At 36.4% G+C, this 18318-nt stretch overlaps 1 protein-coding gene across 1 annotated transcript in view; it reads right to left on the bottom strand.

The window, feature by feature from the left end:
• Window positions 1–265: 265 nt before the first annotated feature.
• LOC306649173 (zinc finger protein 461-like) overlaps window positions 266–18318 on the bottom strand; it is a 44305-nt gene continuing 26252 nt past the window's right edge. The window contains exon 5 of the mRNA XM_079119956.1: window positions 266–391. Coding sequence (XP_078976082.1) covers window positions 330–391 — 62 coding nt within the window. The 3' untranslated portion in view covers window positions 266–329. The remainder of the gene's footprint in view (window positions 392–18318) is intronic.

An 18318-nucleotide genomic window follows, 5' to 3' on the forward strand; every position in this document is an offset into this window, starting at 1 on the left:
TGAAGGTCTCTGAAAGAGTTCTCTGTTCACTGATTACATAGTCTAGCCAGGCTATCTGATAGTTATGTCATTTGAAAATCATCAGTAAACAAATCGCCTCTGGGGGGGGTCTCCAGGGCAATAACAGATTTTAAATAATACCTTGTATATCTCCCTACCCTAATCTCTACCAGGAATTAAATATAGACAGAGAGTCATCAGGGAGATAATGTTTGAGTTTTGCAGTCCAACTAAATCAACTCCATCCTCTAAATACAGTACTAAGCCTGTCTCGCTCCCTGTGGCCCCAGTGTCAGTATACAGTGCATGTTAAACATGAGCCTTTCTTGTTAGGTAATGCTTGAATTCCTCCACCCAGTTTCCAGTCCAGCAAGAGTCAGCTTGCTGTGCCCTGTCACAACAGCAAAACAAAACAAAAATACACCTATTTCAATCATGAAACACAATACATATAATCTCGGGTTTTTCAAAACTCTAGGTATGAACAATACCAAGTTTGAACATTGCTAGTAGAAATGCAAAATGGCTAAGCCACTCCCAGATACAATTTTCAGTGTTTTTTTTTTTTTTTTTTTTTTTTTGGTGGTGGTGGTACTGGGGATTGAACCCAGGAACTCATGCATACTAGGCAAGCATTTTACCACCAAGCTATACCCACAGCCCAATTTTCCAGTCTTTTAAGTTAAACATAAACTTCCCATATGACCCAGCAATCTCACTTATAAGTATTTATCCTAGAGAAATGAAAACTTATATTCACCTATGAACCTATGTATGAATGAATGTTTAGAGTATCACTTTTAATCAATACTGGAAACAACCCAAGTGTGCTTCAGTGCGTAAATGGATATATTGTAGAACATTCACAAAATGGAGTGCTACTCACCAATTTTTAAAAAAGAACTACTGATATATGCAGCAATGTGGATGAACTTCAAATGCATTATGCTAAAGGAAAAAACCCACTCCAAAAAGTTATATGCCATTTGATTCTTTTATACAACATTCTGGAAAAGGCAAAAATATAAGAGCTGAGAACTAATCAGTGGTTGCCAAGTGTTTGAGTAGGGAAGGGTCTTATTACAAAGGACATGCATGAAGAAATTGAGGTGTTGGAATTGTTTTGTATCCTACTTGTGGTCATAGATAAAAAAATTTTGCATGCTTTAAAAACAATATAAGTAAGTATAAATGCACAAAGTGAATTGTACTTTTGTAAGTTTTCTAAATAAATTTTAAAACTATAGCTCTGTTCTCCAGCTCCATTACAGCAGAATATCTGATTTGTCCCCTGCCCCACAAAAGATTGACTTCTAAATTACATGTCCAGTAGCCTGCAAGCACATGTGCATGCATGTATACATACACACACACACACACACACACACACACACACACACACACACAGGCTTGCTTACATGGTCTCATTTCTTGTTTCTCCAACAACTACAACACAAGGAATACAATGCACTTGGCTCATGTTTGTAACCTCCATTCACATAATCAGCCCCCAGCTGGAATAGCAGGTTCCATGTCTGGGGTGGGAGAGTTAGAGAGCTCACCTATGGAAGATGTAACATGGGCTGTGTTTGAGGGGCATTCTCCAACAGAGATGACAATAGATGATCCACCAGCCAATATACCCAGAAGTACACTTGCAATCATTGGGAATAATATTAAGAGGGGTCAATTTGTTTCTACCCCTTGGTTCTCATCAGTATGCATATTTATAACACAATGCCATATAAAGTTCCGCATTCTAGAGGATGGTACTCCATCTTGGCAGAATCTATCCTTTGTGCCTTCATGTTGGCTGTAATTAGAGAAGGCCATTCCAATGCTTTATCAGGGGTATTTATAGACAGTGCAGTAGGTGATACCACCAGTTCATCCCATTGGTATTGGGTCAACCCCTATTATTTTTTTGCTGGAAAGTGAATTTCCTAATAATACTACAATATGTGAGATACCATGCCTTCGTGTCAAGCATTCTTTAAGTGCCAGAATAGTGGTGATGGCTGAGGACTTGTGGGCAGAAATGGCAAAATCATACCCAGAATAGTTGTTCCTAAGAACAAACTGCAGGCTCTTGCAGGATAGAAGAGACCCAATTTGATGAACCCAACTAGATCGTACAGGGTTGCTTGGTTTTCTTAAAGAACAGTGCCAATGAAGGTTCATCTTTGATCTCTCTTACTAGAAGATTGGACAGTCAGAGGCAGCAGCATCAAGAGTTCAAAATACAGAGGTCATCCATAGTCTTCATTATTTATAATTACTACCAACTTGTGTATGTGCCATAATGCCTGAACTGGAGAGCAGGTGATTAAGGCTAGCTAATAACAACCTAAGTCATTTTACGTCTTTGGATGTTTAGTGACTTTTTGATGCTCTTTAGTAGATTAATGTGATACAAAGATCTTCACGCATCATGCCCACTATTTCATATGTCCATCTATTTGCCTTTGTACCTTATAGTCTATTACTGTGGTAGCCAATGTTATGTGTTGGCTAGGCTAGGCTACAGTTCCTAGTAATTTAAACACAAATAAAGGCATTGCTATGAAGGTACTTTGTAGATGGACTACATTCCATAATCAGTTGATGCTCTCAAAGAGAAAGAGATTTATTTTTTAAGTTAGTTGACAATTGTGGAAGCTGGCAAGTCTAAAATCTACAAGGTAGCTCAACAGACTAGAAACTCAGGAAAAAATTAATGCTATAATTGAAACTGGGGTTGTAGCTCTGTGGTAAAGTACTTGCCTCACATGCATGAGGCCCTGGATTCGATCTTCAACACCACATAAATAAATAAAACAAAGGTATTGTGTCCATTTACAACTTAAAAAAAATTAAAAAATAAAAGAAACCCAAGGCAGTTTGATGGCAGAATTTTCTCCTCTGAGGGAAGTGGGTCTTTTAAGGCCTTCAACTGGTTGGATGATTCTCACTCAGTTTATGGAGCATAATCTGCTTTACTCAAAGCCTGATTTAAAAGTTTATTTTATCTAAGAAAAACATGGAAATAACTGAATAATGTTTGACAAAATATAGGTTTTACTATGACAAGGATATATTAACTCTCCAGCCCTACCCAATTATCTAGTCCTATATTAACTCTCCAGTCCTACCCTGTTATCTAGTCCTTGACCTTGATCAGCTTTCCCTTCTAGAAGACACCATGATGGTCCATTATATTGATAATATCATGCTGATTGGACTTGGTAAGCAGGAAACAACAAATACTCTGGACATATTGGTAAGGCTTTTTTTTTTTTTTTTTTTTTTTTTTTGGTAGTACTAGAGATTGAACCCAGGGCACTTTACTACGAACAACATCCCCAATACTTTCTTTCTTTAATTTAATTTTTGATACAGGATCTCACTAAGTTGCTGAGGCTGGCCTTGAACTTGCAATCCTACTGTCTCAGCTGCCCAAGTTGCTGGGATTACAGGAGTACACCATTGTATGCCCAACTTGCTGAGACATTTGTAAGAGGGTGGGAAGTCTGGCAAAAATTTCTGTGGGGTTAGTAGTGTGGTGATTTTGAGATAGCCTTTATAAAGTGAAGAATAAACTTTTCCACTTGCCTCCACAAAAAACAAAAATAGAACTACAGTATCTAGTTAGCTTTTTTGCACCATATTCTTTATTTGGGCTTGCTATTCTAAGGCAAGAAATTAATTTCCAGTCAGGCACAGTGCTATATGCTGTGACCCAGTGACTCAGGGAGGCTGATGGAGGAAGATGGCAAGTTCGAGGTTAGCATCAGCAACTCAGCAAGACACTGACTCAAAGAAAAGAAAAGAAAAGAACTGGGGATGTATCTCAGTGGTGGTAAAGCACCCCTAGTTCAATCCCCAGTACCTTCCCACAAAAATTAGTATACACAATATATAGATAAATCCATCCTATAACACAAAGTTAGCAGGGTTTTTTTGCCCAAAGAATTCTAAATTTTTACCAATAATATTCCTGAAATATAAAATAAACTGGTAGTAGTTGTTGACCTTGGTCAGGAGAAGAAAATAGACTGAGATAACTCAAAATAGCCCCCTCTCCTAGGGCCAAGATCCCGGCTTCCTTGAAAAGGTTATAGCCATGGTTTGGTGAATGGAAAAGTAGGATTTGCTTGAAACCAACTCTCTGGACAGATGGGGGAACTCATCTTTAGAGATACGCCACTATACTTCAGAACTTGCTTTAAAGCCACCAGAGTGTGCATTAGAGGGAGTTGCTAGAGGCTGGGCTGCTGGATGTTGCACACTATAGAAGCCAGATGCTAAGGAAACAATGTACTACAGGTGCCTGACAAGAATGAGACAAAACCAGGAGATGGGAGAACACTCCTCTGCTTATCTCTCCAGCACTCTACTGACAAAACTTAATATTACGCCAGCTAGCAGGCAATGAAGTATTTGGAACTGAGAGTCAATTAATTGATTGTTGGCACAATGTTTTTAATTTCTCAGAACATATAAAAAATAAATGAAATGGTTCAAATGTGGACCAACAATGAGAATATGCCCTAAATCAAGAATTATAGTCAGGTGTGGTGGTATATTCCTGTAATTCCAGGAGCTTGGGAGGCTGGGACAGGAGAACCATTTGTTCAAATTCAGCCTCAACAACTTAGTGAGGCCCTAATCAATGCAGTAAGACCCTGTCTCTAAATAAAATACAAAAATGGACTGGGGTTAGTGGTTAAGCACCCGAGTTCAATCCCCAGTACCAATAAATAAATAAATAAATAAATAAATAAATAAATAAATAAATAAATAAATAAAAAAAGAATTATAACTAATTTACTTTTGTCCAAAGAATTTAGGGAATTTATCTAGAATATTCATAGATGAACAAAAAAGAAACAGCAGTAATTGTGCCTGTGGGGGGATGTAGCTACAGGAGTGGATATTAGGGAAGATTTAATTTTCACTTTACTTTTTTGGCAATTTTTGAATTTTGTTAACATGTACTTTCATTACCTAAATGAAATAAAAAAAATTTTTTTTTAAAAGATCAGTGTAGTATCAGAACACACACTCCAGACAGTCTTTAGTCCTACTGTTAGGACTCTACCCAATAGAAATAAAAGAAATAGATCCAAGACACAGGATTGGAGGAAGGCATTTTTAATTGCTCTGTGGCTCAGGATTAAAGCAGCAACAGTATTGCTTCTCAGCAAGGTGGGTGAAAGAGGGAATTCACTGAAATTGAATATCAGACAGTGTTTTAGAGACTCAGAAATTTAGGTGTATTGAACAAAGAACACGAAAGAGAACATGGGAACCCAGCTGGTTGTGCAATGGTAGCAGTACTGGTTCACTGTGGAGGGAAGGGATAACAGAGAAAAGCACAATGGACAGATTTGGTATGGAAAAACTTAAAGATCAGAAAAGTGGTGACCTTAGCTGATCCAGAGTCTGCACTGTAAATCAGTGTTTGAAAACTGCTGTTTTACAACTGGCAAACAGCTGAGACAGGAGGCATCTTGAGGAGGCCATGCTGCAGCTTGCTGCTGTGAGAGTCTGGGAGATCAGGGCAAAACAAGTTTTAAGATGAAATTTGATAGAGGACATCTCTGTCTTGTTCCCTTTTTTAAAGGGAATGGTTTCAGTTTTTCTCCATTAAGAATGATGTTGGCCATGGGCTTAGCATAAATAGCCTTTACAATGTTCAGGTATGTTCCTACTATCCCTATTTTTTCTAGTGTTTTGAGCATGAAGGGGTGTTGTATTTTGTCGAACGCTTTTTCTGCATCAATTGAAATAACCATATGATTCTTATCCTTAAGTGTACTGACATGATGGATTACATTTATTGATTTACAGATGTTAAACCATCCTTGCATTCCAGGGATGAACCCCACTTGATTGTGGTGCACAATTTTCTTGATATGTGTTTGGATATGGTTTGCCAGTATTTTGTTAAGGATCTTTGCATCTATATTCATCAAGGATATTGGTCTAAAATTTTCTTTCCTTGATGTGTCTTTGCCTGGTTTGCATATGAGGGTGATATTAGCGTCATAGAATGAATTTGGTAGGGTACCCTCCTTTTCTATTTCCTGGAATACTTTGAGAAGTATTGGAATGAGTTCTTCTTTGAAGGTCTTGTAGAACTCAGCCACTTTCACACTTCTATTCAATATTGTCCTCGAAACTCTAGCCAGAGCAATTAGACAGACTAAAGAAATTAAAGGTATACGAAAAGGAAAAGAGGAACTTAAGGTGTCACTATTTGCTGATGACATGATTCTATATTTAGAGGATCCAAAAAACTCCTCCAGAAAACTTCTAGACCTCATCAATGAACTCAGCAAAACAGCAGGCTATAAAATCAGCACGCTTAAATCTAAAGCATTTTTATATACAAGCGATGAAACATCTGAAAGGGAAATGAGGAAAACAACTCCATTTGCAATAGCCTAAAAAAAAAAAAAAATGCTTGGGAATCAATCTAACCAAAGAGGTAAAAGATCTCTACAATGAAAACTACAAAACATTGAAGAAAGAAATTGAGGAAGACCTTAGAAGATGGAAAGATCTCCCATGTTCTTGGATAGGCAGAATTAATATTGTCAAAATGGCCATACTACCAAAAGTGCTATACAGATTCAAGAAATTCCAATTAAAATCCCAATGATGTACCTTACAGAAATAGAGCAAGCAATCATTAAATTCATCTGGAAGAATAAGAAACCCAGAATAGCTAAAGCAATCCTTAGCAGGAAGAGCGAAGCAGTGGGTATCGCAATACCAGATCTTCAACTCTATTACAAAGCAATAGTAACAAAAACGGCATGGTATTGGTACCAAAATAGAAAGATACATCAATGGTACAGAATAGAGAACATGGACACAAACCCAAATAAATACAATTTTCTCATACTAGAAAAAGGTGCCAAAAAAATGCAATGGAGAAAAGATAGCCTGTTTAACAAATGGTGCTGGGAAAACTGGAAATCCATATGTAGCAGAATGAAACAAAAACCCTATCTCTCACCCTGCACAAAAATCAACTCACAATGGATCAAGGACCTTGAAATCAGACCACAGACCCTTCATCTTAGAGAAGAAAAAGTAGGTCCAAACCTTCAACTTGTTGGCTTAGGAGCAGACTTCCTTAACAGGACTCCCATAGCACAAGAAATAAAAGCAAGAATCAATAACTGGGATAGATTCAAACTAAAAAGCTTTCTCTCAGCAAAGGAAACTATCAGCAATGTGAAGAGAGAGCCTACAGAGTGGGAGAAAATCTTTGCCACTCATACTTCAGATAGAGCGCTAATTTCCAGAATATATAAAGAACTCAAAAAACTCTACACCAAGAAATACAAATAATCCAATCAACAAATGGGCTAAGGAAGTGAACAGACACTTCACAGAAGAAGATCTACAAGCAATCAACAGATATATGAAAAAATGCTCAACATCTCTAGTAATAAGAGAAATGCGAATCAAAACTACCCTAAGATTCCATCTCACCCGAATTAGAATGGTGATTATCAAGAACACAAGCAACAATAGTTGTTGGCTCGGATGTGGGGAAAAAGTACACTCATACATTGCTGGTGGGGTTGCAAATTAATGCAGCCACTCTGGAAAGCAGTATGGAGAATCCTCAGAAAGCTTGGAATGGAACCAGCATTTGACCCAGCTATCCCACTCCTCGGCCTATATTCAAAGGACTTAAAATCAGCATATTACAGAGATACGGCCACATCAATGTTCATAGCTGCTCAGTTCACAATAGCCAGATTGTGGAACCAACCTAGACGTCCTTCAATTAAAGAAACTGTGGTATATATATACAATGGAATATTACTCAGCTATAAAGAATAATAAAATTATGGCATTTGCAGGCAAATGGATGAAATTGGAGACTGTCATGCTAAGTGAGATAAGCCAATCTCAAAAAACCAAAGGACAAATGATCTCACTGATAAGCGGATGATGACACATAATGGGAGGTTGGAGGGGGGCAAGAATGGAGGAAGGAGGGACTGTATAGAGGGAAAAGAGGGGTGGGAGGGGTGGGAGGGATGGGGGGGGAAGGAAAAAATAACAGAATGTATCAAACACCATTACCCTATGTAGATGTATGGTTACACAAACGGTATGCCTTTACTTCAGGTACAAACAGAACATGTATCCCATTTGTTTACAATAAAAATAAATTTAAAAAAATATATAAACCTTCATTGTCTGAAACACAATTCTTCATTTTTTTTCCAAATAGTACTTTAAGGAAAGTCTCACATTTTTATCTTTAAACATTATTTAAGCTTTTATTTTTTCATGTTATTATCTTAAAACATTTATTTTCTGTAGAGTTTTATCATTTTCCGTTGTTTCGAGCTTTCAGTGGAGTTATACTGTGATTAATGCGCGCATGTTGTTTTGTTGGAAACTTGAAACACTGTCCATGTCAGATGTAGTCTGCCAAACTTTGGAAACCCATAAACTTTATTGATTTTTCTTTTTAGATACCAAATAATTTCTGTCAGGATAGAAGATTTCAGGGCTAACTTTTAACTGTTATTTCATTATCTTGTCAACTTCAATTTATTTTGTGTCAGGGTATTCAATAATGAAGAGACTTGTTAAACTTCTTATGGCTTAGAATAATGATCTATTTATACAAGTTCTGTGCTTCCTTCTGTGAGTATCAGCATCAACTTTAGTCCTATTTAGGATCAGTAGATCAGTACCATATTAGATATCTCAATGTGGGAGTGTGTGAATTTTACTAATTAGCTATTGTGACAATGTTTACTACAATTCATCAGATATTTTTTACCTCAGCACAATTGTCATTTTAGACTGGATGTGTTTTTGTGATGAGGGCTGTCCTATGCATTGTAGGATACTGAGCAGCATCCCTATCCTCATCTATTAAATGTTAATAATACTGCACCCTCCCCCACTTCGGTTGTGACAATCAAAAACACTCCAGGCATTGTTAAATGTCCCCTGGAGGAAAACGGGTGGGAATCCCTAAATGAGAACTATTTTAGTACAGAAAAATGTTCCTATGCTGTTAAGATAATTTTACTTTCGATGGTTCAAGAAGTTATTTAGAATTATATACTTAAATTTGTACACACATTTAAACAGGTTTCGAGTTATACTATTTATTTTATATCTTATACAAAACACTTTTAGTATAGTGTTTGTTTCTATTCTGATTGGGTTGAGCATGAGTTTTGTTGGTTATACAAAATAAAATTGTTTTATATTGCTATTTGATTAGCCATAGTACCATGTAAAGGCTCAAACATATAAAAGAACTGTAAATATGTTTGCCTCTGAGGTTGTCTTCTATCTTTATTAAAAACTAGATTTTTTTGTAAGATTGAAACATTGTTTTACCTGAAACTCTGAAGCATTTAGAGGAGATAGTTGTAAAAAAATAAATTCATGCTTAATTTCATAGATTTAAGGTAGGACACTTTGACCTGAGTTATCTATCCTCTACTCTGCTTTGGTGACTGTGTGTGTGTGTGTGTGTTCATAAGAACTTGGGGCCCATCTTTTAAAAATATAAACAGTAAGGTAAATAAAGACCTATTTTTGGTAGGTAGGAGACTAACTTGTTTCAAACTATGAAACTACTTCCTGTCAAAAAGGGTAAGGGAGCTTTGTTTTCCTCTGGGTAAAGACAGTTAGCTAACATAGACACATCTGCAATTACCAGGTGTGTCTGGGTATGGGGAAGAACTATGTGTGAACATTGTTGCTGCATCTTATTCCTGAAGCAATCATTATTGTTTATTATGAGAACTTGGAGAACTTGTATGCAATTCATTGTCTGTATAAAAAGGGTGAGATTTTTTTTTTTGTCTTCATCTTTTAGTAGGATTGCCTGCTAGGCATTTGGTTTGATGCTTACTCAACATTAAAAGTTTATTGTGCTGTGGAGAGGATTATAGAGTTGGGAGATTTTGTTTTCAATAACAGTTTGGTTTCACCAGTGCTTTTATTTTTTTTTTAACCAGGAAAACAGAAAGAATTAAGTTAGGTTTCCTGAATCACCACTATGTTCTTTAGGCCAGGGAATTATATTCTGCTGTTGGGCAGACGCTGTGGCAAAGGAGCATGTTGAAAGACTCTTCTTTTTGCACAATAGGGCTTTGTCTCTTACTGATGCTGTAGTTTGAAATAAGATGTATTGGGGAAGGAAAACACTGGCAGATATGCCCTGGAGAGTAAGTCTCCTACTGAATCCTCTGCCACCTCTGCTTTTCTGCTAAATAAATCCAGAAATAAAGCTATAGGCCTTTACGCAAATTACTTAAGAAGGTTTCTGTCTTTCCTTTCTTTCTGCCTTCCCCCTCTCCTTCCTTCTTTTCTCTTAAGAGTTTTTGTTTTTGTTTAAAAAGTCCAGGAAAGTTAAAGGTTTATTAACTTCACTGAAGCATGAGGCAATTTAACATCTAGCAGTTTCCTTGAGGATATTTCTTGTGGGTGGGTAACAAAGAATTATCCAACTTATTTCCAATCAGGAGGAAAATGCTGACTCATGCCATTCTCGTTCAGTCCTCCCTAGAGAAGCCCGGCTGGCTGCTGTCTCACTGCTTTCCCCTACCCTTTTTCTGTTTTTAGTACTTGCTGATATGTTGGCTTAACTAATGTCTTTTAGACATTTTTCTCAATATTTTAAAAAATCTTTAGACTATTTATAAAACCATTATAAAATAGTAAAAAAAATGAAAATTGCGGAGTAAAGGTTTTTCCTTTATTCCAGCAATACTGAAACTCTATTTCTATTGATGTATGGTAGTCTGCAGGACATTTTGTTCTTCCACCATGATAGAGACAGTAAATGTGCATATTGGTTGTCAAAATAAATAAATAGAATTGGTGTCTGTGTGGTAGTGACTTGTTCTCATCCAAGAACATGACTCTCCCATTCCACACACTAATGTGACCTATAAAAACAAAAATAAATTAATGCAAAGTTTGTGGAGAATATAAGTCAGCTCCCTAGATTTGTTGTTCCTGTGTTTTCTAATTTCTTTCTGAAATAAAAGCAGAGTGGGGGGCAGGGGAAAGGACATATTGCAATAGAGCAATTTTAAGTAAATAAAAATACTTTATTATAATATGTCCTCCATATCATTTGGATAGTGTTTGTATTGATTTCTTAAGCACAATATAGGTGTTCTATGAACAGACACCATGAAACAAAATTACTCTCAATTATTTTGGGTTTCCTGTGCTGACCCTGAATAACACAATTTAGCGGTCTGAACTTATTCTTTAAAAACTCCTTATTCCTGTATTTCAAATAAAAGTTTTCTTTCAAATAAAAAAAAAAAAAAGATGAAACTTGATTCCTCACTTCTGCTGGCAAGTGAGACTAGTTTCTCTGCTTCTGCTGGTGAATGGGGTCTGCATAAGTTATCAGGCCTCTGCAGCTGGGAAGTGTTTCAGCTCTTCATGGTGGGCTACACTCTCCAGGGTTGCAGAAGACCCCAGAAGTTCACCATCAATTTCTTCTTCTTTCTGGGTTCTTGTTTTGTGAATTTTAAGAATGAAACCACAGATCAGGATGAGTGTAAGATTAGGATGTATTGAAGAATCAAAACAGGGACAGAACTCTTGCAGTATAAGAGGCGACCCAATAGCAAGTTTTCTCCATCTGAGTGTCCTTGTCTTGTTTATAGAGCACATGGTCATTGCTATTGGTCCAAACTTAGGCTAATTAGGGTTTGGAAAAGTACTAATGCTATTGGTCAATTCTTGAGTCCCAGCTTCCATTCAGGTCTATCCTACTTCCATTTTCTGGCCATTGGATGGCCTATGCTCACAGGTTCTGGACTGTAGTGCTGTGTGGAGTGGGCTTCTGCAGCAGGTGAATGTTCTGTGCCCAGGCCTGGCTGGAAAAGGGTGATAGGTTGGCACACCTTGCCTCTGTGCACCTCAGGCCTGCCAGACCTACATGGTGGACTCTATGTGACTATAGGCCACACTTGCTGCCCACACTCCAACCTGCTTCGGTGGCCATTCCATGGCAGTGCCACTCTGCTGCCACTTCTTGGCAGGAACCAGTAGGCCAGCTGTGTGGCTTGGCAGCCAGGGAGCTATATCAATAGCAAACATTGCCATACTGCTCTGGCAAGTGCCTAATGTATGACCTAGAGTGTACCTAGCAGAATGTGAATGAAACAGGCACAGAGATTTACCCAGGGGGATTCAAGTAATAAAAATGAAGGAAAGTCAAATTCCCTTTCAATTTGAGTCTGGTGGTTAATGTGACCAGCTCAAGAAGTCCAGGAAACTGAACAGGTGGGTGTGAATACATTCAGGGACTAAGGATGTGAAGGCTGTATTAATGGGCAGCAGAGTATATGGAGGGTTGGATCCCCATCCCCATGAGTAGAATTCTTGGGAGGCCCCAGAGATCCAAACTCCCAGCAGAGATCAGCATTTGCCAAACCTAGGAGTATGTCGATCTAATCTCTCCAGTGAAGGTATCATCCCTAAGGCCTGATTAGACCTCAGACCCAGTCACAGAGACTCCCCTCATAGAACTCTGCAGCAACCCCACCCTGATAGTGCATAAATCTGGTCTATGCAGAAAATCCACCAACTGACAATTCTACCCATCCCATCCAACCTTATACTGTTGAGAAGGGAACATTAAAGCTATTGCAACCATCTTCAGTTTGAGGTTCTTCCAAATGGCAGCCAGTGAGCAACATGGAAAAATAGGTTAACAACAGCTGCTCTTCCTTTCTCTCAATGAATAGCCCAAGAAGAAATAGAAAGGAGAACACTTGGACTTAGGTAATGACCATCTATTCTCATCGAGCAGTTTAACTGCTCAGTGGATATGATTCTTTGGTTTTTCCTTTTTTTTTTTTCTTTTTTTGGTGTTCTTGCTGTGCTGATTGGTTCATAGAAATAATACATATATGTATACATATGTTTATTTTTCTCTTTAGCATCTTTTTATGATAGGTATTACTTGTCTTGTAGTTTGAGGATTAGTGTTTTTGTTTGTTTCTCTTTCCTTCTCTGGTTAACAGCCAAATTCTTGTGTCCTCTTTCTCTCTCCCTTTAGTGTTTACTATTCTTTCTCCTCCTTTTTTATAGCCATCACTTGTTACATCTCTTCTGCATTCTCTGTTCACATTTTGAACATTCTAAACTCTCTCCTACCTTTCTATCACATTTTCTTTTAATGAACTGTATTTTTACCATTTTTAGAACTATTCAGTTTATATAACTGGTCCCCACCATTCATGTTCTTGAAATTATTAGTGCTGTGATGATATAGTTGACACTGTGATATAGTTGACACATGCTCTTTACTTTAATGCCAGATCTGGTTCACAGATAATTTCTATTTTGCTGTTGGCAATTGTTGATCCCGGAATTCCTATTTTTGTGGTAATTAGTGTTACAGAAATCATAGTAGGAACTGGTATTTATTACTGTTTGTTCCCCTTTTCTGTGAGGTGCTGGGAATCTACAGGGACACAAGTTCACAAGGGAGATTCTGCTGCTGAACTAAACCCAGCCAAAAGATAGCACACTTTACTCCACAAATTAAGCACATTCAAACCTCAAACTTCAACTGTACTTTAATACAAAGAATAGAATAGACAAAAACCCAAACTAAAGACCAGGCCCCAAATAGGAAAGGCTAGGTATAGGCTTTCAGGTCTCATTCATGGACATCCTCTCCTACAGCAAAAATAGAATTAACACAAAGACTGGATACCACATCTATAATGGGGTTTCAATCTAGATCACTCTTGGGTACTTTGTCAAGAGAAAAAAAGACACACATGGTATTAGAAGAGAAATTCATCCCAACAGATGCATAAAACCAACACAGGAACATAATATGAAAAAATCAAAATAACATAATGCCTCCTAAAGTTGACAATTCATCAGCAACTGACTAAAAAGATATTTAAGTGTATAAGATATCAGATAAATAAATTAAAAGAATGATTATAAAAATGATCAACGAATCCAAGAGAATACAGAAAATCAACTGAATTAATTAAGAAAGTTAGTCCAGAATATGAAAGAGAAATTCAATAAGGAGATAGAAATATTGAAAAAGAACCAAACAAATCTTGGAAATGAAAGACATAATAAATTAAATAAAATGACCAGTTGACAATCTAATAGAGTAGACCACAATGAATACAGCATCTCAGAGCTAGAAAACAAAGTGACCAGGCTTGAACATTTGGACAGTATTAAAGAAAATAAGTAACCATGACCAGAATCTACAAAAACCCTGGGACAACATTAAGAGACAAAATTTAAGAATCAATGAAATTGAACAAAGAACAAAGGTGGAATTTTCATGACTAATAAGTTGGCACTACAGAAAATACTCCACACAGAAGAAATTAAAAACAAACTCCATAGCTCACAAATGAACAAATCTCATTTGAAGTATAACTAAGCAAATGAGTAACAGAACCAAATTAAACATTAGATATAAATAACAATGGGGCTGAGGTTGTGGCTTTGCGGTAGAGCACTTGTCTAGCATGTGTGAGGCACTGGGTTTGATCCTCAGCACCACATATAAATAAATGAATAAAATAAAGGTCTATCAACATCTAAAACATTTTAAAAAGAAATAACAATGGCAGGAATTAACAAACATCTCTATAATAACAATGAATGTTAATGGTCCTGACTCTCCAATTAAAAGACATAGGCTGGCAGAATGGATTTAAAAAAAAAACAAAAAACTACATGCTGTTTGCAAGAGACTCACATTATAGGCAAAGACAGCCAAAGGCTGAAGGTTAAAGGATGGAAATTGATATATCATGTGAAAGGACTCCAAAACAAGCTGGATAGCTACTCTCATATCCGACAAAGCAGACTTCAGTTAAAATCAGAAGAGACAAGGAAAGTCACTTCGCACTCCTAAAATGAACAGTCCAACAAGAAGATAGATAAATATTTATGCCCCAAACTTTGGTGCACCTGATTAGATAAAAGAGAAATTATTTGAATTAAAACCTCAGATATACCCTGGTACATTAATACTGGGTGATTTCAACACACCTCTCCCACCAATACATATGTCATCCAAACATACTCAGTAAAGACTCTTTTGACCTGAAAAATACTACAGATCAAATGGGCTTAACAGACATCTATAGAATATTTCATTCAACAACACTTGAATACAATTGCTTCTTAGTGATTCATGGAACCTTCTCCAAAACAGAACATATTTTAAGCCACAAAGCAACTCTTAGCAAATACAAAAAGTTGATTTCATATTATCAGCTCGTAATGGAATGAAATTAGAAAACAACACAAAGAAATATACAGAAACTAAACATATGGAGATTGAACAACACATTTTTAAATGATGAATGGGTGATAGAATAAAATGGGAAAAATTAAAAATTCTTAGAATCAAATGAGAATAGTGATATAGTATACCAAAACCTCTAGGACACTATGAAGGCAGTGGTAAGAGGAAAGTTCATAGCTGAGTGCCTAAAAAATATAATCAGAAATATCCCAAATAAGCAAACTTATGATGTATCTCCAGGTCCCTGAAAAAGACCAAACCAATCCAAAACCAATGGAATGAAATAATTAAGATCAGAGCCGAAATGACTGAAACTGAGAATAAAAAACAATACAAAGGATTAATAAAACAAAGATTTGGTTCTTTGTAAAGAAAAATAAGATTGACATACCCTTAGCCAAATAACCAAAAGAAAAAGAGAATACCTAAGTTAATAAAATCAGAGATGAAAAAGGAGAAATCGCCACAGACATCATAGAAATCCAGAGGATCATTAGGGACTATTTTGAAAACTTATACTCTTATACTTCAATAAACTGGAAAATCCAGAAGAAATGGATATGTTTATAGACATATACAACATGCTAAAATTTAATCAAGATAACATACAAAGAAAAAAAATAGCAATGAGATAAAAAGCAGACAAGCAGTAATAAAAAACATTCCAACAAAGAGAAGCTGAAGACTAATGGATTCTCATCTGAATTCTACCAGACCTTTAAAGAAGAAGTAGCCAATACTCCTCAAATTATTCCTTGACATGGAAAGGGATGGAACACTTGCAAATCAATTCTATGAATCCAATATCACACTCATCCCCAAACCAGATAAGAACACATGAAGGAAAGAAAACTTATAGACTAGTAACCTTGATTAACTTAGATGCAAAAATCCTTAATAAAATATTAGGGGGGCTGAGGAGATAGCTAGGTTGGTAAAGTGCTTGCCTTGCAAACACAGGGCCCTGGGTTGGATCCCCAGCACTGCAGGGAAAAAAAAAAAAATTAGCATAATACTGTATTCAACAACATTTTGAGAAAATTGCACATCAGGACCAAGTTGGTTTCAGGATGCAAGGATGCTTTAACACATGCAAATTGATAAATTCAACTCATCATATAAATAAAATTAAGGTAAAAATCAACCATCTCAGTGATTGCAGAGAATGCCTTCAACAAACTTCAAAACCCATTTATGATAAAAACACTGAAGAAACTAGAGATAGAAGGAGCCCACCTCAACATCACAAGGGGTGTATATGAAAACCCCAAAGCCAACATCACATTGAATATGGAAAATTAAAAGTGCTTCCTTTTAAAATCTAGAACAAAACAAGGATGTCTTTCACCACTCCTATTTAACACAGTATTATGAATTATAGCCTGAGAAATTAGGCAAGAGAAGGTAATAAATGGGATAAAAATAGGAAAGGAAGAAGTCAAATTATCACTGTTTGAAGTGATCCATGATATAATCCTATACTTCAAAGATCTACCAAAAGACTGCTAAAGCTAATAAACAAATTCAGCAAAGTAGCAGGCTGCAAAATCAGCATACAAAAATCAATAGCTTTCCTATATACCAATAATAAATCTGCTAGAAAGATATCAGAATAACAATCCCATTCATAATAACTTCAAAAAATCTAGGAATAAATTTAACCAAGGAAGTTAAAGACCTCTACAATGAAAACTGTAGAATCTTGAAGAAAGAAACGGAAGAAGACACAAGATGGAAAGACCTCCCATTTTCATGGATAGGCAGGATTAATATCAATAAAATGGCCACACTACCAAAAGCAATATACAGATTGAAAACAAACCCCATCAAAATACCAAATGACATTCTTCACTAGAACTAGAAAAAGATAGTCCTAAAACTCATTTAGAAAAATTAAAGACCCAGTATAGCCAAAGCAATTCTAAGCCAAAAAAGCAATGCTGGGGACATCATAATACCTGACTTCAAATTATACTACAAAGATATAGTAACACATATTGGCATAAAAACAGACATGTAGATGCTAATTCACAATAAGGGGGGCTTGGGAAGAATAGAGGTACTTTGGATTAGACAGAGGAGAGGGGGTCTGGGGATAGGAATGATGGAATGAATCGAACATTATTACCTTGTGTACATATATGATTGCTAGTGTAACTCTACATCATGTACAACCAGAAGAATGAGAAGTTATACTCCATTTATATATATGTCAAAATGCATTTATTATCATGTATAATTAATTAGAAGAATTTTTTAAAAGATGTATATACAAATGGCACAAAATAGAAGATATAGAGACACAACCACACAGATAGTCATCTGATTCTTGACAAAAGTGTCAATAACATACATTGGAGAAAAGACAGCATTTTATACAAATAGTGTTTAGAAAACTACATTCATATGTAGAATGAATTGCACTCTGCACAAAAATCAACTCAAAATGGATCCAAAACCTAGGAATTAGACCAGGAACTATGGAAGTCCTAGAAGAAAATGTAGGGGTAGCATTCCAATACATAGGCACAGTCAATGACTTTCTCAGTAGGACCCCCAAAGTTCAGGAAATAATACCATTTAATAAGTGGAATGGCATCCATTTAAAAAGGTTCTGTGCAGCTAAGGAAGCAATTAAGAATGTGAAGAAAGAGCCTATAAAATGGGGAAAAATTTTTGCTGGTTACTTTTCTGACAGGATTAATACCGAGAATATATAAAGAACTCAAAAAATGTAATGCCAACAAATAATCCAATTAATGAAAGGGCAAATGACCTAAACAGAACTCCTCAAAAGAAGAAATAAAAATGACCAACAAATATATGAAAAATGGTTCAACACTCTTAGCAATCAGGGAAATGCAAATCAAAACTACACTGTGGTTTCATCTCACTCCAGTCAGAATGGCATCAATCAAGAATACAAACAATGGTCAAGTGCAGTGGTACACACCTGTAATCCCAGCAATGTAGGCAGCTGAGGCAGGAGGATCATAAATTCCAAG

Source organism: Sciurus vulgaris (genome assembly GCF_902686455.1).
Source record: "Sciurus vulgaris genome assembly, chromosome: 17".
Lineage (NCBI taxonomy): Eukaryota > Metazoa > Chordata > Mammalia > Rodentia > Sciuridae > Sciurus > Sciurus vulgaris.